The sequence below is a fragment of the Furipterus horrens genome, unplaced genomic scaffold (genome assembly GCF_987537825.1).
Source record: "Furipterus horrens unplaced genomic scaffold, mFurHor1.1.pri manual_scaffold_2, whole genome shotgun sequence".
Classification (NCBI taxonomy): domain Eukaryota; kingdom Metazoa; phylum Chordata; class Mammalia; order Chiroptera; family Furipteridae; genus Furipterus; species Furipterus horrens.
In genome coordinates this window covers 4059818-4083224 of record NW_028327172.1, presented here as the reverse complement: position 1 = coordinate 4083224, position 23407 = coordinate 4059818, and the positions used below count along the sequence as shown (strand labels likewise).

The 23407-nt window shown below is 62.7% G+C and overlaps 1 protein-coding gene across 1 annotated transcript; it reads left to right on the top strand.

Moving 5' to 3' along the window:
• Positions 1–1732: 1732 nt before the first annotated feature.
• GRK2 (G protein-coupled receptor kinase 2) lies at positions 1733–20120 on the top strand. The gene is made up of 21 exons (XM_090257894.1): positions 1733–2047; positions 11529–11605; positions 13335–13408; positions 13543–13644; positions 13727–13801; positions 13915–13976; positions 14675–14726; positions 14937–15028; positions 15429–15528; positions 15619–15697; positions 15780–15910; positions 16181–16275; positions 16350–16457; positions 16663–16729; positions 17024–17124; positions 17669–17735; positions 17813–17908; positions 18107–18269; positions 18415–18551; positions 18649–18762; positions 18864–20120. The coding sequence occupies exons 1-21, from the start codon at positions 1935–1937 to the stop codon at positions 19026–19028; spliced, it is 2070 nt and encodes a 689-aa protein (XP_090114020.1). The 5' UTR covers positions 1733–1934; the 3' UTR covers positions 19029–20120.
• The last annotated feature ends 3287 nt before the right edge of the window (positions 20121–23407 follow it).

Here is a 23407-nt window from a genome sequence, read left to right as displayed (position 1 = left end):
GGCAGAGTGGGTGGGGGCTAGAGCTCCCTCTGGCCTGGAGTGCTGCCTCCGGGCGCTAAGCAGGCAGTAACTCCATCAAATCTAGGTCTGTAAGAGGTATCTCCGGTCAGGGCCCGCATTGGGGCAGCAGCCACGTGGGGAGCCTGAGAAGCAGATAGTTTCAAGAAGAGTCTCAGGGGCCAGACAGTAGGGTGTGGTGATAAATTAGATCAGGGCAGGGGAAGAGGGAGGAGTCAAGGCTAATGCACGGAGTCCTGGCTTGCGTGTCTGAGTGGAGAGTGCTGCTACCCACACAGAAGGGACCTTGCCTCTGATGTGCTCTGGTTCCAAGGTCTGCTGAGGCTGATGGCAGAGGATAGCCTGAGACATGCACAGGGAGGGCCTTCCTGCTTCGCGAAAGGGTCCTTATTACTGTACTCAGGACTGGGAGAGGACCCTGCCACCTTGGCAAGCAGAGGCTCTAGAGAGGGACATGTTGAGATAGGGGGGTGGTACTTTGAAACGCACGGATTACCCCTCACAACCCCCTGGGCTCCCAGCAGAGTGAGTTTCCCTTGCCAGGCAGCAATGAGCCCCCTGTGCCCTCCCAGGATGAGGGAGGTTGGATCCTACTTTGTGGAATTACAATGCTTCCATCATGAATCCATGACTGGGTTAGAGGGCAGGCCAGAGGCCTGGGTCTACAAACTGGTTCAGGGAGAGCAGAGGTTGGTACAGTGTCCTTGGTCCTGAGGGGGAGTCCTGGCCCCAGGACTGGGTCTGGAGCAGGAAGGGTGGGGATTAGGGATGGGGTCATCCTGGAGTCTGACTACAGTGGTCAGGTTCCAGGTTCATGGTGACCTGTCAAGGGTTCTAAGTCCATTCCGGGTCCTGGATAGATGTCCTGGTCCTGGGTTCTTGGTGCTGGGTCCAGGACCCTGGCCTGGTATTACTGGCCCAAGGCCAGGTGTGAGCTCTTCCTTCAAGTCCAGGCTTTAGGGTCATGGTAGTGGTCTGGGTCTGGGATTGGAATCAAGGTTGGGGGTCAGTAACCCGGGTGAGATGGAGATCATAATCAGTGTTTGAGGTCACAGTCCAAAATCTAGCTGTAGGATCCTGTTGGGGGTCTGGGGTCTTCTGTCCGTGTCAGGGTCTGGGTGTGGAGTTGGGGGACCCACGGTTGTGACCCAGAGTCTGAGGTCTGGGTTTGGGTTCAAGGTCTGAGTCTGGGGTCCTGTTTGGAGTCTGAGGTCACAATGTTATCCAGGTCAGGTGTCAGGTCGTGCACTGCGTCCAAGGTCAGGGAGTCAGGGGTTATAGGGTCTGAGACCCAAGTCCCTGCGATCGATCATGTTCTGAAGTGCCAGTCTTGGGGTCAGGGACGCGGTGTGTTGCGGCGTCTGGAATCCGAGCTGTGATCGGATTGCGGGGGTCAGGATCTGAGTCCAGCGTGTTCTTCTGCTGTGCTCCAGGTCTGGGGTAGGGTGGTGGCTCTCGCCGGGGGTTGGGGTCCGGGACCGGACGGGACGGGTCTGCGATGGGGTCTGGGTGGCTGCGGGGGGTCAGGGCGGGTGCAGCCCGCGCGGCCTCCAGGGGGCGCCGCCGCCCGCCGTCCGGCCCCTGGCGGGCTCGCTGGCGCTGTGCGCGGCAGGCGGGGCCGGAGGCGGCTGCGGCTCCGGGGCGCGGGCGGCTGCGGCGGCGGCGGCGGCGGCGGCGGCGGCGGCCCGACTGCAGTCCCGGCGGGAGCGGAGCGAGCCGGGGCCGGGCCTGAGCCGGCGCCATGGGGCGGCGCCGCCTGTGAGCCGCGGCGAGCGGAGCCGCGGGCGCCGAGCGGGGCTGGGAGGGCGGCGGCGCCCGAGGCCGACGGAGCGGCCGGGCCGGGCCGAGCGCGCCGAGCCGAGCGGAGCGGAGCGGAACGGAGCTGAGCGGCGGGAGAGGCCGCCGCCGCCGCCAAGATGGCGGACCTGGAGGCGGTGCTGGCCGACGTGAGCTACCTGATGGCCATGGAGAAGAGCAAGGCCACGCCGGCCGCGCGCGCCAGCAAGAAGATCCTGCTGCCCGAGCCCAGGTAAGGCGGCCGCCGGCTCCTCGGCCCCGCTCCCCGGCGGGCGCCCGGGCGCCCAAACCCCGCAGCCCCAGACCGCCCGGGCGCTGTCCCGTGACCCCCTCTGCCCCGGCCACCGCTCCGGGTCCAGCAGCCCTGAGCTGACCCCTGCGACCCAGGCCCTGTGCACCTGAACCTGGAGCGCCCCAGCCCCAGCGGCTCCCCGACCGGCTGGGTGCTCCCTGCCCCACCGCTCGGCCTCCCGGCCCCTTCATGCGCTCTGCCCGGCCCGTGGCTCTGCCCTCTCCCAGCGGAGCCCCGCGACCCCTCCATCCTCCTCTGGGGCAGCCTTTGATCCCTCCACAGCCCCCACCCCTGCCTCCCACCGTCTACCTGGCCTGACAATTTTGCCCATTATTTTGCTGCCCCTACTCCCACCTCGTCTCCTCTTGGGGTTTCTCTGCCTTCGCTCTCAGCCCCGTCTGGTGACACTTGTGTGAGGTTTGGGGGAGACGGAAGTCTTCCCCACCCTGCGGTGGGTCAGCTGGCTTGGGATGGGGTTTGACAGTGCTTCGTGGGTTGGCGTGACCTGGAGCGGGGTGTGGTACGCGCCCCATCCCAGTGGAGGACCCCCGCTGCCCCTCTCCCCTCACATTCCTCCTCTAGCGGTCCCTGCAAACGGTGCCCGGTGGTGCTGTTTGCTGGGGGACATCCCAGCACCCCTGCAGCAGCTGGACCACACTGCCACCTCTCTGTGACAGACAACTGATGTCATTAGACCTGGTATCAAAGTTTAAACTGTGCGTGCAGGATGTAAGTGCAGAAGTATACAGGATCCGGATTATCAGCTGAGGCTTGTCTAGCAACTTATGGCTTTTAGAATATTTTCTGGTTGTTTGAGCCTCATGGCCACCCATGGACAGGTCGGATGGGTGTGGTTTGGGCCCCGTGGAACAGGTGGGGCAGCTGAAGCCCCAGAGGTAAGTGGCCTGCCCACTGTCGCAGATAATCCAGGGTGGTGCCTGGCTACCAGATCAGGGCTTCCGGCTTCTGGTTCCACATTTCTTCCATCACTCTGGCCGGAACCAGGGCCTGGCTGACCTGCATCTATGAGAGCTGTGTGCCCACTACAGTCTCTCGTGTCACATGGGGAGGCCAGTCCCAGCAACTCCTCCCTACCTGCCCGAGAGTTGCATGTCGGTTCTGGGCAGCCCAGGAACCTGGGCCTGTCCTAGCTGTCATGGTCTCATCATGTGACTTCGGGCAAGTCCCTTCCTGTTTCTGGGCCTCGATTTTCTCATCTGTGAAATGTGAGTGGTGAGAAATGAGGCTGTGATGGCGTGGTGTCCCCAGTCTTTGAAGCAGGGCCCAAAGCTGCAAGGGGGGCCTCACTGCTATGGGCCCTGTTCGTGGGTTTCGGATTGACTGAACACCAGGCCTGGGAGAGGAAAACTGGTCTGCATTCTGAAAAGGCCGTTAGGGCCCTTTTTTTTCTAGACATTTGCAATCAGATTTCTCAAAACAGGAACCAGACTGACTGTCAGCTGGGGGCTGTCCAGGGAGCAGTGACAGTTAGAACAAAAACGAGTTCAGAAATGACAAAGCCACGAGGGAGGAAACGGGGGAGTCAGCCTCTGGGGCTTGCAACAGCTCTCCTTGGTGGCCGAGACCTCCAGACCCTCCTGCAGGTTGGAGTTAGCAAAGGGTAAGGCGGGGCCTTTTCTGGAACACTCTGCCTTTGGGCAATCTCTCCCCAGAATGCATTGCTCCCGATGGGGCCCCACCTTGGGTTGGCTCTGCAGGTGTCAGCACTCCGAGAAACGAGATGTTCCTCTTTTCTTGTCCCCTTTGCCATCTGTGGTAGTGATGGTGGCGATAGGAATAATGGTGGGGATTGTAACTATTTATTATTTATTTTGACACCTGTCATCTCAGTTGGCCAAAACACCAACCCGTGAAGTTGGCAAGGCCACGCCTCGTGTGTCGTAGCTGCTCAAGAACCACCAGCTCTGTGCCGTGTCTGAAACCACGTTGGCTGTGAGTTCCAGAGGAACCGCAGGAGACCGAGAGCCAGGTGTCACGGGCTCTCGTATAGGGTCACCATCTGGCAGTGTGATGTTGGGCACGTGGCGCACATCTGTGAGATGTGACCATCGGTGAGCCGGGGCCAGGGAAGGGCCAGAGCTACTCTGTGCAGCGTCCCGGGGCTGCCCTAGGCGCCCAGGCCTCCTGCGTCCGAGGACACGCGGGCCTTCGCTCTCTGCTTCCCACACCCAGTGGGCCAGACGCCTCCTGCCAGGAAGGTCTTTGTGGCTGCATCGTTGCCTGGCATTTCCCAGTTTGCAGAGTGCTTTTTACTCCATTTTACCTTCTTCCGTAGCCGTGTGAAGCAGGCACAGCAAGTGGTATTCTCCTGTTTAATAGTCGAAATGAAGCTGCTGAGGCTCAGAGAGAGGAGGAGACTCGGTGACAGCGGGGGAGGGGAACTGGAATCTGAACTTGGGTCCCTGGACTCCCAGGTGCTCTTACCTGCTGTGGTTGCTTTCCTCTGCACAGCGCTCGATGGTGCTGCTCCCCCTCGCTCCCGTTCCGTGGAATGTGCCAGCCAGCACCCCTTCTCCAGGGGCTGTGGGCTTGGGGAGGGTGGCCTGCGAGCAGCAGGGCAGCACCCAGCACTGTCAGCTGTCCTGGTTCGCTAGGCCGGCCCCTCCCCGTTGGCCGCCCTGGCAAAGCTAGGGCCTAGGGGAGGCAGCTCCACACCTGGGGTCATATTGTCCCCTCACGCACAAGGTCCGGGTCCAGGAGAAAGGCTGTGGTTTGTTCACGACAGGGTGCCATTTGGAGTTGCTCCCACCTCCAGGTGGTCCACCTGGGCTGCCTCCCTGTGGCTGGTGCCTGGGTTGTGGCTTGGCTGGACACTGGTCTCTTGTCACCGCTCTGACTTCTCGCGACTGGGGAACAGGAGCTGATGGGCACAGAGCCACTTTGAGTTGGCACAGGGGCTTCCACCCTGTCACCCTATAGAATCCGAGAGAACAGACCCATCTCTGCACCTTCCCATGGAAGGAAGCAACATTGTGTAGCTGGGAAACAGGAGACACGGCTTCTGATCCTGCTGCAGTGCCAGCTCACGTGGGACCCAGGCGTGTCCCTTATCCTGGTGGAGCCTGCCTCAGTTTCCTTCCTAGTTAAACAAGGAGCTATGCCTTCACCGATGACCTCTCCGGTCCATGGTCTGGGCCTCTCCCCGAAGGAGCTGCTCGCTGTCTCCCTTTCCAGCAGCAGTGGCAGGCTTGTAATTATCGTCATTTGCTTAATGTGACCACGGAGGCCTTGTGTAATTAATCTCTGGGCTCCTAGCTTAGGAGCCCAGCTCGGGCGGTCCCAGGAGGTACCCCTACCCTCCCTGGTGACAATGGCAATCCCAGCAGCAGACTGTCAAAAGCGGGTGCCTCTTGCAGCCTCCCCATTTTCTCAGCCCTTTCCTGGTCCCTCCCCCACGTGGATTTCCTTCTTCCTGTCCTCTTGTGGCTTCCCTGTCTCCCAGGCCCACTCTTCCTCTGCTGCTTCTTCATTCCTGTTAACTCAGCCTCCAGAACTTCCTGCCCTTGACTTGTGAGGGGAAGGTTTTCTCCCCAACTCCTCCCTCCACTTCTTCATCACCAGCCTTTATTCCTCATCTAGAGCTTTTCATCACCAACCTTTATTCCTCATCTAGAGCTTTCTACTCCAGGAGCAGCATCCTCCCTCCTGCCCTTGGGAACAAGACCATCTTCTCAGCAGGCACTGCCCCCGGGCCTTGGAAGCCCCTGCATTCCCCGGCAGGGGGTCTCTGGGCTGTCTTCTCCCATCTGTTCTCCACTCCCAAGTACCAGGTTTCACATTTTTGCCATGAAGTTGCTCACCTGCCTGTTTACTGAGGGATGGAGGGCACGTGAGCATCACAGACTTGCTGGAATCCGTGCAGGGGACTCTGCTCTCTGTCAGCCCAGGAATAATGCACCCTATTAATGCACGATCAGTTCCTAGTGGTAAATGGTCAGTGACGTCCGGGGTAGGAGCACTCTGCAGCCAGCGGTTCCTCCCGCCCCGGGCAGACGCCCAGGTCAACTTTGCAGAGGGCCTGAGCGCTTGGGCTTGGGGGTTCAGGCTGCCTGCGCACGGCCTGTGCTTCAAGGACATGATGCTCCTGCCTTGGACCAAACCGAAGCCACGGGCCCAGTGGAGTCTTTGGGAAATACACAGCCCCCATCACACCTGCCCTTTCTTCCTTTGGCCCCTCGCCAACTCCGCTGTGGCCCTGGGGGACCACACATCCTCCACTCATCACACTCAAGCTATCGCTACGCTGTTTCAAACGGGAGACACCAAAATGGAGGTGCTGGGCAGCAGCGTTTTCTAAAACAATAACGTGCCTCCGTGCTCCTGCTCACTGCAGAGGGCTGCGTCTACGCAGGCGGGAGAGCAGGGCCTCCGAGTGGGTTTCCTGGTGTGAACAACATGTGGGCAGTCTGTTCTCTGAGGGGCAGTTCTCTGAGTCTCGGGCCATCCTGGGGTCAGGGAAGGGGAGTGCCTCCTGGGCACCCGGGGCTCCGGAGCCCCGGAAGTGTGTTGTTGGTGCATCCGAACGCGACGAGAGTGACTTGCAGAGTGTGGTGTTTGTGTAGGGGCCGTGACATGTGACAAGGCTGCCAGAGTGCCTCTTCCTGCATGTCCCACAGGGACCACTCTGTGGCCACCGTGCCATTAGGAACCTGGATGGTACAGACATTCGCGGTGGGCTTGTGTGTGCGGTGCCCGGTGGGTGTCCTTTTCCCTTCCCCAGCTGGGCTTGCTCCACATCTGCCCGTTTCCGTTGGTCTTTCCCATTTGGTATGCGCCCCATCCTCGAGCTCTGAGGACTTCGGCAGCCCCAGGGGAATATTAATAAGAAGCTCCAGGGGACTTCCTCCTACCACTGCCACCACAGTGCCAGGTTTCCAGGAAATGCCACAGAGGAGTCCCTTAGCTTCCCCTCCACTGGCTTGTTAACTGTCACCTCCCAGAGCGTGGCAGTTCCGGCGTGGCTGCACCGGAACTGCCTGCCACTCACTGGCCCCCGTGCCAGCTTGTGTTGTCCTGGGATTTCAAGGCTCCGTCATGCCTGTCACACAAATGCACAGGAACCAGGGACCTGGCCTGCCAGGTGGCCGCCAAAGCTGTCCCCAGCCTTATGGGCTCCTGGGAGAAATGCCGCCTGCTGCCTGTAGCCACTGGCTGGGGGCCACGGGAAGGTGGCCAGGGCACGAGCTGGGGTCCCCTGAGACCCTGCACCCCGCTCTGCCACAGAGGTTAAGGGGAGGCCCCTGCCTGGTGGGAGGCCCTTTCTCAGGGAAGGTTGGGCGTGTTCTGGCCACGAGCGCCGTGTGGGCCTCTGGGTGAGCTGCCAGATTCTTTGAGCCTTGATTTCCTCATCATCAGAATGAGTGTGTTTGCCTCTGGCCCCTGCAGTCCTTCCCAGTCCCTCCCGTAAGCTGCTGTCTGTGACCCTGAGTGGGAGTCACCTGTGAGGGCCCAGACCAGCCTGCCAGGCCACTGCACCATGAAGCGTGGGCTTTTGCTTTTCCTGTGAACCATGTGGTGCCAGAAGGTACCGGAAGTTCTCACCTCCCTCCCTGCCTGTCGTCCTGTCACCCCAACCTGCACTCCGGGCTGAGGGGTAGGAAATGCCCCCTCCACCCCGTGTCAGGCCGTGCCTGCTCCTCGGAGCAGCTGGGGCCAGTGTGAACAGCCCGGGCTGCAGGCGGCAGGGCCTGGCAGCCAGGCGGGGCAGCTCCCCACCATGGTGGGCCGCCTCCTGCCCTGGGCCCCCTGTACCTTGGCAGGGCAGGTATGGGGCTCTGCAGGGACCCGGGGGCTGAACAGCGCGAGTGCACGAGGCTGGTGTGAGCAGAGCCGTGGGGCACCCCTGCACGTGGCTCAGGCCGCGCTCGCCTATCAAGAGGCCACCTGGCCACAGGCCCTGCTCTTAGAAAACATGTCAGGTGTGGGACAGAGACCCGAGCGAGACAGTAGCTGCGGTCGGCCCGTGGTCTAGAAGGAAGCGCAGGCTGTGGGCTCCCAGCCGGTGGGCCCCCTGCAAGGCTGCGACATAGCTCATAGCGCTCGCAGCAGGGCGGGTGTCGTCTTAGGAGGTGCTGCCATGGTGTCTCTGGGGCTTTTTAAATAGCCAGCACTGTGGGGACAAGCCAGCATTTTGTTGACATCCTCCTTTCACAAATGAGGAAACTGGACATTTACTGTTGGTGACTTGCCCGGCCTCTGGGCAGGGAGGTGGGAAGAACCATTTGGAACCCAGACCTGGGCACCCCTCGAGCCATGAGAGCCAAGGCAGCCCGAGGACCCCGCCCCACCCCCGTGGCACTGGGAGCCTCAGGGAAGGTGCAGGCCCTTGGCTCTCTGGACAGCTCAGAGTTGATCTGGGGCCTCATGCTCCTGGGCATTGGGGTTGCAGACCTGGGTGGGGGCAGGAATGCTGCTCTGGGCTCCCCGCCACCCCAGACTCCGCCAGTATCAGGGAGCGGGTGTTGGAGACAAAGGTGACCCAGCCCAGGAGGCCATCGCCGCCTCCCGTGCCAGCCTGTACTTGCCACCCTGGCAGGAGCGTCCCCCATGACATGTTTTTCTAACCTGCCAGCCCTGTGGGAATGGACAGGGAACCCTAATGCTGTCGCTTCGGGGGCCTTCCCTTCAGGGGCGCTGCCCGAGTCTGACCTTGTGTTTGGTGGGGGGGTGGGGGGGTGTTTATTTTATTTAGAAAACGTTTTTTCTTTTTAAGGAAGAAAGTGAAGTGCCGGGGGCTGGGAAGAATGCCATGGCCTCCCGCGGAGGGTGGGGGTCTGGCTGCCGAGGAGCCTCGGAGCTGGTCCACTCTCTGCTGTCCCTGGGCTGAGGTAGCAGCAGAGCCACCGGGTGGGGACAGGCCCTGCTGCCTGCGGCCTGTCCCATCTGGTGGGCCGGCCCTCTGTGGGGACCTAGGAGAGCCGGGTCTAGCGGCAGGACAGCTAGCCCCTGGCTCCAGGAGGGCATTCCCATCGTGTCTCCTTTGCTGAGCTGCTGCCCGTCTTGCTGGTTCCCAGAAGGCGGGTTTGGGGCTCAGGAGGGCTTCCTAGTGGCACTGCGGGGACCATGGTGGGGTCATTCAGACAGATGGATAGACGAGTCATTCTGCCTGCCGTCTCACCATCCGCCTCTGAGGAGGCTGGACAGACGTCTTGTGATACGTTCCCCTCACTTTTCTTCACCCCCTTCCGTGGGGATGGGGGGCTGACGTGGAGCGCCCAGGGCTGAGCCAAGGGCTGGTTAGGGCCCCCCTTTCCTGGTTCCCTCACTTGGCCTTTGAGGGGTTCCTGGGCCCACACCCCTCGCTCCCGGCAGCCAGGCCTCGCCACCCTGCTGAGCCTTTGCTGCCTCGGACTGGGCTTCGCGCTGAGCTCAGCCCCAGCACGCCCCCAGGCCTTGCCTGTGTCTGAACGGGAGGTTCCAGGCTGTCCCCCGCAGACCCGGGAGCCCCAGAGCGCCGTGCAGACTGTGGCCTGAGGCCTCTGGTGCCCAGAGCAGGGCTGTGTCTTAGTTCCACAGAGTTTCCAAGCCCCGCTGTGATTGCAGCATCCCCGGACTTGGGATCCGGCCTCGCCTCCTGAGCTCTGTGCGCTCCTGTGTTCTCTTACGTGGCTTTTCCGTGCGTGGCTCGAACACGAGCAAAGGCCGAGGGAGGCCGGGGCCTGGGCTTCCATCCAGACCATCTCCGAAGGAAAGTGCCGAGTGGAAAAGGGCAGGAGTCCCTTCCTCTGAGCCCAGGCCCCGGGGCTGGGCAGGATCCGCTGTGCGCCGCCCTGCCTTCCAGCTGGCCTTGTCCACCTTCGTTCATCCGGCCGACAGCCCGAGCCTTCTGCCCACCCTGCTCCTGTCCCTCTGCCTAGCCCAGCGTCGCCGGGCACCCGGGCTCCCTCCATGGGTACACCCAGGGGAGTCGGTCTGCCCACTCCCTGCCCCGGACCAAGCTTCCTAAGTGTCCTCTGCCCGGTGCCCCCTACCATGACTTCTGGCTCATCCCTGGCCCGGCCTTCCCCTGTCTGTCCGCAGTCCCCCCGTGTGCCCTGCGCTTCACCACCTGTTGACATCCTGTTGGCACTTGAGGAACCCGCTGAAGTTCCGCCTTCCCCACACAGCCTCCCGCAATGGCCTGAAACTTTTCCTTCCAAGTCTCCTCGAACTGACTGGGTCCCACTCAGGCTTTGTCCCAGAAGCAGGACTTGTGCCCTGGGAGGGCCTGCCTGGAGGGCAGGGGTGCCTGGCACCTCGCCTTCTGCAAGGGACGTACAGTAGGCCCCAGAGGCCAGGGCCCCGTGCTGGGCTCTAAGAGGGACGCAGAGAGGGGAGGGCCCAGAGCCTGGACTTCCCGATCCCCACGTATCCTAGGGTCAGGTGTGACTGACTACCCAGCACAGCCCTCACTCAGTACAGGCAGCTAAGTGTCTTCCTCAGCATCGTGGGCTAATGAGGGCCAGATGTGACCGCTGCTGGCCATCACGACAGGCAGGCTTGCAGGGCTGGACTGCAGGTGGCCCAGGAGACGGGAGGAGGGGACAGAAAGGTGTGTATGAGGCATGGAGTAGAGGCCTGTGTTAACTTTCCCAGGCAGAGCTCAATGGTGGCCATGAGACGTGGGAGTAGGGGTGAGTTTGGGCTCCCCCTCCCCTGCTGCCCCTAGGGGCAGGTGTGAGGGACATGGAAACTGAGGCTTGGCTTTTTTTTTTTTTTTTTTAAACTTTTTAAAAATTGAGGTATAGTTCATATAACATAAAGTTTGTCATTTTAAAGACTATGGTCAAGTAGGTTTTAGTGCACTCGCTGTGTTGGGTAGCTCTCCCCACTACATAATTCTAGAACATTTCCACCACCCCAAACAGAGACTCGCGTCCATTAGCGGTCGCCTTCCGTCCCCCAGCCCCCGGCACCCACTAATCTGCTTTCTGTCTCTGTAGATTTGCCTGTTCTGGACATCGCGTGTAAATGAAATCCTAGACTCTGTGGCCCTGTATGAGCTTCTTGCGCAGCAGAGCGCGTTCAGGGGTCATCCGCTCTGTAGCGTGCGCACCTGTCACTGCTGCGTTTCGATGTGTGGCCGAGCGGTGCACTCCATTGTGAGGCCAGGCCACACTTCGGTTGTCCGTCATGTGCTGGTGGGGGAGCCTGGCTTCTGAGGTTTGGCCAAGTCCCCAAAGCCAGCACGAGGCAGCGCTGGGACCAAACTTCTGAGCAGCCACCTGCTAGCCACCCTCGCTTTTGGGGACAGGCATAGGCTGTCCCCTTGGGGGGCAGGCATAGGCTTCCTCAGGTCCTCTGGTGTGACCTTCCTGGAGGGGGCAACGGCCTCCCAGGGCAGCAGGGCCTTGGGGAAGGGCCAGGAAGCCTGGCAGGCGTCACGGGGGCTGAGGGTCACCATGGCCCCTCTGTTTTCCAGCATCCGCAGTGTCATGCAGAAGTACCTGGAGGACCGGGCCGAGGTGACCTTTGAGAAGATCTTCTCCCAGAAGCTGGGTGAGTGCAGGGAGGGCTCTGCCAGCCCCGAGGACCCTGAGACTGGCTGCCAGGAGGTTTGGCCCCCCCGCCCATCCATTGGGGCAGGACAGCCAGCGCACCCTTGGGTGACAGCAGGGCTGTGGCCCGCCGTGCCTCCCAGCCCCTGGCTGTCGGCCCAGGGAGCCCTGTGAAGGGGTGGGGGCCCAGCAGTCTTCCAGGGCCACCGGGGAAGTTCCTCCTTCGGGGTTTTTGTTTTTGAGAGTTGCAGCTTCCCCTTGGCGCAGGCACAGCTGCTGGGGCCGGTGGTGGAACTGACAGGAAGGGGCGGGGCTCTTCCTGTGGCGCCTGCCTTGCTGCGGTCAGCCCACCCCTGTCCCCGTGGGCCCTCTTTGTGAGCAACCTGCCCGGCTGGGCCTGGTCCTCCACGCCGTCCTCTAGGGCCTACTGTCCTAAAGGGGGCACCTGGCCTTAGGGCACCATTGGGGTGGGTCTCAGGGGAGCAGGCTCCAGCCGCCCACAGCTCTGATTCTCTGACTCGTCTTCCTGGAGAACAGGACCTCGGCCCTGGAAAGGGAGTAGCCTGGCTGGTAGAGTCAGGCCTTGGAGGGCAGGCTTGGGGAGTCGGTGTGTAAGGAAGCACACACCACTTGGGTCCCCTGCCTGTGCTGTGTGACCTTGGGCACGTTGCTTTACCTCTCTGAGCCTGTTGGTGTCCTTACGTGGGACCTGCTCAGGAGCCCCACTCCCCGGGCCTGTGGGAGGTCTGGAAGAGGCGACGCCAGTGAAGCCCCTTGTCCCCTGGGGAGCCCTGTCACTGGTTACCCAGAGGCACGATGTTGGAGGACCAGGCCTCCCTACCAGAAGTGACGGCCACACAGTTTGGCAGAGGTGCCGCGGCAGTGGGGACAGTGCCCCCAGAGAGGCATAGAAAACTGCCTAGCGCTAGCTAGTCACCCAGGCCAGGCTGGAGGGCGCAGGGACCACCCTTACTTCTCCTGTGCCCTCCACCGCCCCTGGGAGGGGCGGGGCCTGGCCTGCCTGGGGTCTTCCGCAAACACCTGCCGTTTGCCGCAGCCGGTCTCACCTCCTCCCTTCCCAGGTGGCCCATGCCTTTCAAGGCCCTGCCCCCCAGCCTGTCCTTCCCAGGACCTGCCACGGGCTAGAGGAGCCCCGAGTCGTCATGGCTGCCTGACAGACCTCCCCGAGCCTCAGTTTCCCCAGTTGGCCCTGACTGCCGTGTCTGCCTATTCTCAGGGCTGCTGTGACAATTAGCAAGATAATGGAGGGGGTGTAAGGTCTAGGAAGAGGGGCTGGTCCCCTTGAGGCTGCCTCTCTCCCCCATGCTGCAGCTCTGGCCCGGCACCTACACAGAGCCCCCAGGGGGGTGTCACCCTCTAGGAGGAGGTCCAGGTCCCTGGACTTCAGTGAGAGGACAGGGGGCCCAGGCGCCAGAGCCAGCCCCCTGGCCTCTGCCTCACCAAGGTGCCTGTCACTTTCCAGCCACCTATGAGGAAGCAGACTCTTGAGAGGAGTACAGGGAGATGCAGGCACCCGACCCCAAATCCAAGGGCCTTTAGTCGGCGGTGGCCTCTGCAGCCATCTTGCCCAGCCCCTGCCTGGGGCGGAGACCGTCTCTGCCGGCGGCGCCTTGTCCGGTTCCACCCAGGGAGCCCCCGGCCCACGCCGCCCCCTGGAGGGAAGGCCTCTGGGGTGGTGGGGCCCAGTGTGACCCGCCGCTCGCTTTCAGGGTTCCTGCTGTTCCGGGACTTCTGCCTGAAGCACCTGGAGGAGGCCAAGCCCCTGGTGGAGTTCTACGAGGAGGTGAGGCCAGCCCTGCTCTGCCTGGAGGAGGGGCGAGGCGGGGCTGCTTTGGCCGAATCTACCGGGTGCCTGGAGTTGGCGCCCCTAAGCTCTGCCACACACAGGGTCTCACCCTCGGGGGTCTCATCCTCTAGATCAAGAGATACGAGAAGCTGGAGACGGAGGAGGAGCGCCTGGCCTGCAGCCGGGAGATCTTCGACACCTACATCATGAAGGAGCTGCTGGCCTGCTCGCACGTGAGTGCCCCGGGGCTCCTGGGCGCTGGGAAGGGACCAGAGGGCCCTGCGGGAAGTTCACGGCCGCCTCTGTCTTCCCCAGCCCTTCTCGAAAAGTGCCATTGAGCATGTCCAGGGCCACCTGGTGAAGCGGCAGGTGCCTCCGGATCTCTTCCAGGTGTGTGCTGAGCTCACTCCCCACTGCCTCCAGCCGGGGTCCCCTTTGGCCCCGTCCCGGAGCCTGATGAGCCCCCTCAGGCCCAGTCACCAACCTCTGCCTTCCTCCCTCAGCCGTACATCGAAGAGATTTGCCAGAACCTCCGAGGGGACGTGTTCCAGAAGTTCATCGAGAGGTGAGAGCAGGTGTATGCGGGAGGGGGGGGGGGGAGAAAGAGGCCGTCCTGAGAGGGGTGTAAGGGGCACGGAGGGACAAGCCCCCTGCCGTAGGCCGGGCCGTCGCCTGCCCCCCACTCCCGCCCTCCCTTCTCAGCGCCAGGCCTGTGCCAGGCGATTCTCCAGGGACCAAGGGACCGCCCGTGAGCCCTTCCTTCCCGTGGACTGTCTGGCACCTTGCTGGGCTTCTCTGGGCCGAGAAGCATCGGGTGGTGGTGGGGGCTGACACAGAAGGTCACACTGGCCCCCTGCCCCGCCGCCTCATGGCCAGAGCCCACCTGGTGGGTGGGTGGGAATTGTAGGCTCCCCAGCCACGGCGTGGGGCTTCCCAGGGAGTGAGTGGTGTGTCCGTGGAGGTGTGCAAGCAGGGATGCAGTGAGCACTGGCGGCGTCATGGGGGGAGGAGGTCTGAGTCAGGCTGGAAGCCCTCCTTTCTAGGCTTATCTGGTTGCAGCAGGAACCCCAGGAGAGGTGCCAGGCTCCGCTGGGCCTCGTGCTTGGGGTAGGGGCCCAGCTCAGGGCGGCACTGTCCCTGGGCAGTCCCAGAAGAGGACACCGAGGCTCAGGACCCCAGGGAAGGGTAGTGGGGTGGGGCAGGTTGCACCCAGCACTGTTCCACTTTCTGAGGCTCGTCTGAGCCCCGTTTCTTCTCTTACAGTGATAAATTCACACGATTTTGCCAGTGGAAGAATGTAGAGCTCAACATCCATGTGAGTGGGCTGGGTGGGTGTTGGAGCCGGGCGCTGGGGCTTGGCGGGGGCCGGGCAGGTCAGGGGCGTCTGCCCTTCAGCCCCGCTGTGGTCGCTGTGGGGTCGGTGCCAGGTCCCCCCGGGGACTGGCTCACGGCGGGTAAGCACGCGGGGCGGGCGGCCCTGGGTGAGGGGCCCGGCTGCCCGCGTGACCGGCCGTTGCGCCCACAGCTGACCATGAACGACTTCAGCGTGCACCGTATCATTGGTCGAGGGGGCTTCGGCGAGGTCTACGGGTGCCGGAAGGCCGACACGGGCAAGATGTGAGCACCATTTAGCTGCCATCAGATGGGATACCTGAGGGAAGGGAGGGCCTCTGGGGGTGCCCTGAAGGCATGGGTGTCCGTGAGAGAGCCATGGGGGCATCAGGGCCCAGGACCAGGTGGCAGGGCCCTGAACGGGCAGGTCTCTGTGAAGGGACGCATACCTGCCACTCACCCTGCGCTGCCGTCTCCATCCCCAGTCCGTGCTGTTACACCCCTGAGCCGGATCCCCCAGCGCGCCAGCACTCCCTCCTGCCCTCTCTCTGTCTCGGTACAGCACCCCCTTGCCCTGCTGTTCAGTCTTCCCAAAGGAGCCCTGAGGACTCCCTCCACCCCCAGCCCCAGGCCCTGGGGCAGCCCTGGGCTCTGGACTGACTCACTGACCCCCTTCTCCCCCCAGGTACGCCATGAAATGTCTGGACAAGAAACGAATCAAGATGAAGCAGGGGGAAACCCTGGCCCTGAACGAGCGCATCATGCTGTCCCTTGTCAGCACCGGGGTGAGCTGGGTGGGCCGGGTCCCTGAGCAGCCTTTGGCCCTGCGACCTTGGGCACCGCCTGTGCTGACCCCCCGTCCCGTCCCCTCCCAGGACTGCCCGTTCATTGTCTGCATGTCGTATGCCTTCCACACCCCGGACAAGCTCAGCTTCATCCTAGACCTCATGAACGGTGAGTGTGTGTCCCAGCCCCAGGTGCGCCGAGGGGCTCGGGCCAGGGGCCGGGGCAGGGAGCTGAGCGCTACCTCCCTCAGGCGGGGACCTGCACTACCACCTGTCCCAGCACGGGGTCTTCTCCGAGGCCGACATGCGCTTCTATGCGGCTGAGATCATCCTGGGCCTGGAGCACATGCACAGCCGCTTCGTCGTCTACAGGGATCTGAAGGTGAGATGTTGGCCTGTCCTTCGTCTCTGGGCACCTGCCCCGCCCCCCTCCTGGGACAGGGCCACTGGCTCCTCCCTTCTGCACCCTCCCCCGCACCAAGCCATTTTCTGGATTCCAATTCTGATGGAGGGGAGGAGGTGAAGACCCTGCCCGGGCCTGGCCCCTGGACACCCATAGCCCTCTAAAGTGAAGGCCCAACCCAGCTGGCACGCTGCCTGGCGGGACGCTGTCCCAAGCTCCCTGGGGCAGCTCACTGGTGTTCCTCCGCAGCCCGCCAACATCCTGCTGGACGAGCACGGCCACGTACGCATCTCGGACCTGGGCCTGGCCTGCGACTTCTCCAAGAAGAAGCCCCACGCCAGTGTGTGAGTGCCCCCGCCCCCACCCCACCTCCCCGAGCCCTCAGCCAAGCCCACTCACACCCCCTTTGCTCCCACAGAGGCACCCACGGGTACATGGCCCCTGAGGTGCTGCAGAAGGGTGTGGCCTATGACAGCAGCGCCGACTGGTTCTCCCTGGGCTGCATGCTCTTCAAGCTGCTTCGGGGGTGAGTGGGTCCTCCCAGGCGGGTAGGTGGGGCCGGGCGGAGCAGCCCTCCCCCAGTTCGGGTGGGAGGGCGTGGGGAGGAGCCCACAGCTGCCTGGGTGTTAGGAACGGCACTGTCCCTGGCTTCGGACAAGGACCCCTGTTGCACCCGCCTCAGTCTCCCTCCTCTTGTCCTGTGACCTCGGCCTTTGGCTTCTCTTGCCCAGGCATAGTCCGTTCCGGCAACACAAGACCAAAGACAAGCATGAGATCGACCGCATGACGTTGACAATGGTGAGTGTGGGCACCCAGCCAGGGGTGCTGGGTGAAGCCCATGGCAGGCCACAGTGGGGCTGGAGTCTCCCATGGGTATCAGGGTCATGGACTCTTGGTTCTCACCAGCCACAACCTCAGGCTGCTCATCGCCACTCTGGTCTCCTGCCCTGTAGGCTGTCCCCACCCCCCATTCCCCACCCCTCACCCCCTGCCCATGTTATCAGAGCAAACATGGCTGCCAGGGGTCCATTAGGAAGCCAGGCCCTGCCTCTTCCCCGGCCCCTACTAACGTCTCACTCCTCCTGCCTGCAGGCCGTGGAGCTGCCTGACTCCTTCTCCCCCGAGCTCCGCTCCTTGCTGGAGGGGCTCCTGCAGAGGGATGTCCACCGGAGACTGGGCTGCCAGGGCCGAGGGTGAGTGCTGGGCACCAGGGCCACCTCCCAGCCAGGCCCTGGGCACGTGGGCATGCTGCGATGTCCAGGCCTCTGCAGGGGGTGCTGGGCCGGCCTACCTCTGCCTGGGCCCCCTGGGGAGAAGGACTGTGTCCCATCGCTGGGACCAGCCTCCTTTGAGGAACCCACAGGTTGGGGCACAGCCAGCTCTGTGTCCAGTGTCCTTGGGGTTGCAGCTGCTGGAGCCAGCTGGGGACTGGCTTCCGGAGAGGACCTCATAGCAAAGAGGTGATGATAATGATGATGCCGGCAGCTTTTTATGTTTATTAAACATTTACTAAGTGCCAGGCATGATGTTGCAAGATGTACAATACTAAAACTCACAACAGCTCCGTGACATGCGGACTGCTGTTCTCCCCAGTCTGGAGATGAGGAAGCAGACTCAGGTTTAAGGAACTTGCCCAGGGTTGCCGAGCCAGAAAGTGGCTGAACCAGGAGTTAGCGGGGGCCACCTGCCCCATACCCAGACACAGCCCCTGCCCGGATGACCCGGCTCTCCCCACAGGGCCCAGGAGGTGAAGGAGAACCCATTCTTCCGCTCCCTGGACTGGCAGATGGTCTTCTTGCAGAAGGTAACAGTGCGGGCCAGGGCCGGTGGGCTGGCCTGCAGCCCCTGCCCATGCTGACACGCAGCCCCTGTGCGTTGCAGTACCCCCCGCCGCTGATCCCCCCGCGAGGGGAGGTGAATGCTGCCGACGCCTTCGACATCGGCTCCTTTGATGAGGAGGACACGAAAGGAATCAAGGTACTGGGCCCTGCCTGTCCTCGCACCTGGGCCCTGAGCCCAGCCCCGGCGCATCCTCGCCCCTCCTCTGCCCTGTCAGTGGCTGGGCCTCAGGCTCCTTCCCAAATGTCCCTGGGGGTGGACTAGATCACCCTGCCCGGGGCCCTGGGGCTGGGCAGCCGCGGTGATAAATGTCCCTGCCCTGTCCCCATGGCGCAGTTACTGGATAGTGACCAGGAGCTCTACCGCAACTTCCCCCTCACCATTTCCGAACGGTGGCAGCAGGAGGTGGCAGAGACTGTCTTCGACACCATCAACGCTGAGACAGACCGCCTGGAGGCCCGCAAGAAAACCAAAAACAAGCAGCTGGGCCACGAGGAAGGTGAGGGTTTGTGGCTGCCGTGGGTGCCCACGGCCCAGTGCGGGGATGAGACACAGGCCTGGGTTTCGGGAACCAAAGTCACTTCCAGAGAGCAGGCAGACCAGGACTCCAGCTGGGGCGGGGCCTCTCTTGCTCTCTCATGCAGACTACGCCCTGGGCAAGGACTGCATCATGCACGGCTACATGTCCAAGATGGGCAACCCCTTCCTGACCCAGTGGCAGCGGCGGTACTTCTACCTTTTCCCCAATCGGCTCGAGTGGCGGGGCGAGGGCGAGGCCCCGGTAAGGATCTGGGCCCGGGGCTGGGAGCCGAGGGCCGGGGGCCGGGCGGCGGGGCCTGGCCCGTGTCCTCACTGCGCGCCCCCTGCCCGCCCTACAGCAGAGCCTGCTGACCATGGAGGAGATCCAGTCGGTGGAGGAGACACAGATCAAGGAGCGGAAGTGCCTCCTTCTCAAGATCCGCAGTGGGAAACAGTTCGTCCTGCAGTGCGATGTGAGTGGGGCTGGAGGGGGCCTGCGGGTGGCGGTGACGTGGGGACACAGTGGCCTTCGGGGCACCCTGGCCCGACCTGACAGACCCCCGGGCGTGTGCAGAGTGACCCGGAGCTGGTACAGTGGAAGAAGGAGCTGCGGGACGCCTACCGCGAGGCCCAGCAGCTGGTGCAGCGGGTGCCCAAGATGAAGAACAAGGCCCGCTCGCCCGTGGTGGAGCTGAGCAAGGTGCCGCTGGTCCAGCGCGGCAGTGCCAACGGCCTCTGACCCCCGCCTGCCCGCCTTTTATAAACCTCTAATTTATTTTGTCGGATTTTTATTATGTTTTCCCGCAAAGCGGAAAAGGTTTTATTTTGTAATTATTGTGATTTCCTGTGGCCCCAGCCCCCAGGGAGGGGCCTGCTTGCCTTGGCTCCTGCTGCCACCAACCCAGCCACTCTCCAGCCACCCTCGGCCCTGATGCCCCAGGGGTTGCCCACTCCCAGTGTCTTCCTGTTGGGGGGCGAGCAGCAGCCCCCAGCAGCCCGGGGGAGAGTGCCGCCTCAGGCTCTGGGGGCTGTGCTGTGTGCCCGTGGCGCAGCGGGGTGGCCCCACGTGCCGCGCCACCGGGGAGGCTGCAGTGCAGGAATACTACCTGAATCTCCCCACCTCGTCCCCTCCTGTGACAGGGACATAGCCCTGCACTCTCCCGCCTCCAGCCAGTTGGTGGAAGAGGAGCACATTGTCTCCCTGACCCCAGAGCCTCCCACAGTGACTTGGACTCCCGCACCCTCACTTGGGAAGAGTCCCTGCGTCACTGGCTGCCTTCATCCCCACCTTCCCTGGGCGCTGTGGGGCCCCATCAGGAGGGTAGCGTTGGCAGCAGGTGCTGCTGCTGTCACTGCAGCCCCGCTCTTCCCCCCACCCCAAGCGCCCGGGCTCAGGGACCATAGAAAGGCAACTACGGGTTGTGCCACACTGGTCTAGCCTGGCCCTGAGGTCCCTCTGTCCCCAGGCTGGGCGAGGCCTTGTCCACCCGGGACCATGGGGGCCAGCCTGGGTGGGCCGGCAGCACCGCGAGAGGGGCCAGTTGGGCCACGCCTTGCCACCCCAGGCCAGCCAGTGTGTCCCCTGGGCTGTCCAGCCCCCAGCCCCATGTCCCGTCAGTGCCACTACCCACAGGGCGCCACCTCGCCCACCGCATGCCCCCCGTGCCAGTCGCGCTGCCGTGTGTGGTGTCGAGCCTTCTCCCCAGGGGCTGGGCTGGCTCGCCATCCCTCCCATCTGCTCACTCCCCGGGGCGTTTCTTTGCCGATTTTTGAATGTGATTTTAAAGTGGAAAAATGAGACTATGCGTTTTTATAAAAAAATGGTGCCTGACTCCTTGGCTGTGTCAGACTCTTTTGTGCCCAATGAGCATTTTCAGCCACCATTGGGCTGGGGCCTGAGGGGAGAAGCTCTTGCTGGTGCCAGGTCCCCTCCACCACCATGGCAGGCATCACGGCCAACCTGCCCAGGCCCGAGCCCTCTCCGGGATGGGGGAGGAGGCTCCCACTTCTCCTTTTCTTCCCACTCTGGGGGCGCAGAGAGGGTCTTCTGCCCATTGCCCGGGAAAGCAGGAGGAAGTACCTAAGTTTGGTGCTTGGTGTCACCTTTGGACTGATTGAACACCCCAGCTCGCTGGGCACAGTGCTGAGTACACTGTCATGGACAGAGGAGCACCTCTGCTCCCGAGGCCACAGTGAGCCTCTGGGCTCCTGGCCTTCTCTAGCTTTGGTCTCCCCTCAGGTCTCACGCTGCACCCCAACTAGCATGAGGCCTCTTGTATTCCAAGAGACTGGTCAATTTCCTTTTTCTTTTTAAATTTATTGATTTGAGAGAGGAAGGGAGGGCGAGAGAGAGAGAGACTGATTAGTTCCTCTTTATTTATTCATTCATTTGTTGATTCTTATTTGTGCCCTGACTGGGGGTCTAACCCCTGCAACCATGGAGTATTGGGATGGCACTAACCAACTGAGCTACCCAGCCAGGGCCTCTCATCAACTTCCTTTTCTCTTAGTCCCTGCCCTGCAGCTCCCGTGGGTGATGTCTGTTGCCATGTAGGGCTCTGCTGGGCAGGGCTGAGGGGCCCACAGCCAAAGCACAGTATGGCAGGTGGCAAAGGAAGGTGGCCGCTAGGGATAGAAGGTGGCCGCTAGAGGTGGCAGCCTTAAGGAGTCTCGGAAAAGGCCTTTTTTTTTTTTTTCAAGATTTTATTAATTTATTTTTAGAGGGAAAGGGAGGGAGATAAAGACATCAATCACTTGCCTCTCGCACACCCCCAGCCGGGGCCCTGGACTGCAACCCAGATGTGTGCCCTGACCGGGAATCGAACTGGTGACCTTTTCCTTTGCTGGACAATGTCCAACCAACTGAGCCACACCAGTTGTGGCGGAAAGGGCCTTTGTACTGGGCCTCCAGCATTCGGGTAGGGAGGCGGTGGAACGTTTCTGATGCAGGGAAGAGCTAGGCAGTAAGGAGTGCTTTCAGCTGGCAGGAGCACTGTGGGAAGGAGCCAGGCCTGGGAGGCCTTGAATGCCAGGCTCAACTGGCCCAGAGCCCAGCACACACTTAGTGACGACAGAATGAAGAAGGGGTTGGACATGGAGTCTGAACTTGGATAGGCTCCGGGGAGGTCCTTGCAGGCTCTGGACAGGGGCTGGGTGATGGGGGCCGGCTGTAGAACAAGCCGCTGGTTACCGCATGCACATGCAGGGAGGGAGGCAGGAGAGAGGAGGCAGGGAGGCGGCTTCTGTCCGGGGAAGAGATGTCATAATGGCAGTGGTTGCGGTTGGGCCAGGAAGAGATGCAAAGAGGCCAGGCGGGAAGAACACTGGCTACCAGGAATGGGTGGGACTTAGGGGTGAGAGAGGTGGGAGTCCAAGATGCTACCTGGGGAGGTCCATGGTGCCATTCAGTGTCATGACAGCGGGAGGAGGTGGGTACCGCTGGTCTGAGGGAAAGAGGGTGAATGTGGCCAGATCTGGTTTCAGACATGCTGATGCGACAGCATGGGACATCAGGCACAGAGATGTCCCAGAGGGAGCTGAAGTGCAGTTGTGAAGGTGGCATCTGGCTGCTGGTGAAAACAGACAAGCCTTCAGCCAGGGAGAAGCTGGAGGAGACGGGGGAGGGAGAGGAGAGGCCCTGGAAAAGGGTGAGAGGACAGTGGAGTCAGGAATCAGGGGTCAGTGGGGAGTTGTGTTCACGACTGCAGAAGTCAGGGACACAGGCCTGAGAAAGTCCTGTTAAGGGGTGGGGGGGGGGGTGGAGAGGGCTTTTAAGAAAGGTGGAGGCTAATGAGGGCTGCAGCAGTGATAGCCAGCAGGGCCTGACTGTAGGGACCTGGACATTCAGAGGCCTTTGAGCTGCTGTTAAATCCAAGGACATTACAGTGACCCGATGACACCACAGGACGGGGTGGCAAAGCGATCCCAGTAGAACAGGTGCCACCTGGCCACGGGAGACGGCCGGGTTGAAAATGGCAACCAGCATCCCATCTCAGAGACTCAGCTCTAACTTCTAGATCAAACTATCTGTCATCTTGCTGGCAGGGAGACTGAGACCTGAGGGTCAGCCTTGGTCAAGCCTGGTGCTGCCTTCATCACCCAGCAAGACCCCAGGCTAAAGCCAGAGCACAGCCAGCGAGGCCTGCACCTTGGTTCCGGAGTAGGTGAGGGGCCGGCTCTGATTTCGAAACTCCTTCCTCTCCTGACACTGGCAACAAAGGGCAGCCTCTGCAAAAGGGATCTACGAGGCGGATGAAAGCCCTTCACGGTGGACAGGCCTCCGCCAGAAGATGCCTGGAGCTAGCCAGGCCCGCCCTGCCCGACTCCGCAGTACCCCCGTCCCTGACTCCAGGGCCCCGGGGGCCGTCTCCCTGCACGGCTGGGCGCAGGTCCCTGGGGCGAGTGCTTCATGCTAAGCTGGCCATCATTTAGGGACATCCTCAAGATGCCAGGGAGGGGAGCCAGCACCTGCCACGTCTCACCCGTACGCACGGGCATGGTCGGTTCCCATGGTGTATGGGGGTGGGAAGCGGGCGGAGGCCGGACTGGGAAGACTGGGGGAAGAGGGGAGACGGGCAGGGCAGCCAGAGAAATACGGTAACGCAGGCGCAGCAGAACGGCGGCCGGCTGCGCGCGCAGGTCCCGGGGTCCCAGGCCCCGCCCCTCGCCGAGCAGCCCCACCCCCGGACCGCTCCTTCCCCTGCGCGACGCGCGAGGAGGGGTCCGCGCTTGGCCTGGGGCGCCCCCTGCGGGCCGCGGGAGGAGCGGGAGGAGCGGGAGTCCGGCCCCGCCTTCCGGACCGCCCCCTGCAGACCCTGGTTCCGCCGAGGCCGGTGGAGACCGGGGCCCGGCTACCCCCTGGCGCCCGTGGTTGCCACGGCGGCTGGGCAGTGCCCCCGGCCCGACCCCCTCGCGCGCGAGCCCCGGTGCGGTTACCATGGCTGCGGGTGGCGAGGGGCCGCGCGGCCCGACGCCCCGCCTCGGCTCAGCCCCGCCCTCCCGGTCCGCCCTCCGCGCTGCCTGCGCCGCCGCCGCCGCCGCCACTGCCGCGGAGGTGCCGGGTTTCGGGAGCTGCGGTGGGCGTAGCTCGGGCGCGCCGAGGCAGGGCCGGACCGCCCC